Source organism: Rhea pennata, unplaced genomic scaffold, assembly GCF_028389875.1.
Source record: "Rhea pennata isolate bPtePen1 unplaced genomic scaffold, bPtePen1.pri scaffold_32, whole genome shotgun sequence".
Lineage (NCBI taxonomy): Eukaryota > Metazoa > Chordata > Aves > Rheiformes > Rheidae > Rhea > Rhea pennata.
In genome coordinates this window covers 1,621,363-1,622,895 of record NW_026907679.1, presented here as the reverse complement: position 1 = coordinate 1,622,895, position 1,533 = coordinate 1,621,363, and the positions used below count along the sequence as shown (strand labels likewise).

The following is a 1,533-nucleotide window of genomic DNA, read 5'->3' as shown; positions in this document are numbered from 1 at the left end:
TTGGTGACATGAAATAGAAACTTTTTGCAACTGTGCTTCACCTCGGAGAGGGGAGCACAGCGCATCTGAGAATAAGGCAGGTTGGCAGGCCAGTGCTCCTCCCTCTGCACTAACACCAGAGCGAGTGTTTTCCCCCCTCTAGAATCACAGCTGGTCACTCTGAGTGCAGTAGTAATGTTGGGGATTTCTATCTCCATGAAGCTTCCTCTGGTGTCACAGGGTCAACAGAAGGAAATCAGAAAAGCCTTAAAACTATTCATGAACCCATATTGTTTAGACCTGGGAGTGAAGTTGCTGAAATCCCTTCAAAATTATCAGTGAATTAAATCTGACCAGACCTGGGTATATAAATCGTAGTCACATTTGTTCCCATGTACACAGTGCTGTAGGTCAGGACTGATTCCTCGAGAACCCACGGGCAGAGAACACTTCTTTTCACAGCAAAATCAAACAGAGCTGAGTGATGGTGCTGCTGAGATGGGAAAAGGTAATGTGTGTTTGTGTTTGGGAGGTTTTATGAGAAAGCTTTGCTCAGAGAAGTCTGTCCTAAATTCTGTTTGTCTGTTTTTCCTTGGAGTCTCCAATGCTCAGAGGAAGCAAATGCACAACAGCAGCTCCATCAGTGAGTTCCTCCTCCTGGCATTTGCGGACACGCAGGAGCTGCAGCTCTTGCACTTCTCCTTCTTCCTGGGCATCTACCTGGCTGCCCTCCTGGGCAATGGCCTCATCATCACAGCCATAGCCTGTGACCACCACCTCCACACCCCCATGTACTTCTTTCTCCTTAATCTCGCCGTCCTTGACCTTGGCTCCATTTCCACCTCTGTCCCCAAATCCATGGCCAATTCCCTCTGGAACACCAGGGCCATTTCCTACTATGGATGTGCTGCCCAGGTCTTCCTGGTTGTCTTCTTACTTTCCGCAGAGTATTCTCTCCTCACTGTCATGGCCTATGACCGCTACGTTGCCATCTGCAAACCCCTGCACTACGGGATCCTCATGGACAGCAGAGCTTGTGTCAAAATGGCAGCAGCTGCTTGGGCCAGTGGGTTTCTCAATGCTCTCCTGCACACTGCTAACACATTTTCACTACCACTCTGCCAAGGCATCACAGTTGACCAGTTCTTCTGTGAAATCCCCCAGATCCTCAAGCTTTCCTGCGCAGAATCCTACCTCAGGGAAGTTGGGCTTATTGTGGTTACTGCCTGCTTAATCTTTGGGTGCTTTGTTTTCATTGTGCTATCGTATGTGCAGGTCTTCACTGCTGTGCTGAGGATCCCCTCCGAGCAGGGCCGGGGCAAAACCTTTTCCATGTGCCTCCCACACCTGGCTGTGGTCTCCCTGTTTGTCAGCACTGTCATCTTTGCCTACCTAAGGCCCTCCTCCATCTCCTCCCCAGTTCTAGATTTGGCGGTGGCTGTTCTGTACTCAGTGGTGCCTCCAACAGTGAATCCTCTCATCTACAGCATGAGGAACAAGGAGCTTCAGGAGGCAGTGAGGAAACTCATTCACATGGTACTACTTCAGCAGTAA

The 1,533-nt window shown here is 49.8% G+C and overlaps 1 protein-coding gene across 1 annotated transcript; it reads left to right on the top strand.

Moving 5' to 3' along the window:
* Positions 1-576: 576 nt before the first annotated feature.
* Positions 577-1,533, top strand: LOC134154526 (olfactory receptor 14A16-like). Its single transcript, XM_062601201.1, has one exon. The coding sequence runs from the start codon at positions 601-603 to the stop codon at positions 1,531-1,533; it is 933 nt and encodes a 310-aa protein (XP_062457185.1). The 5' UTR covers positions 577-600.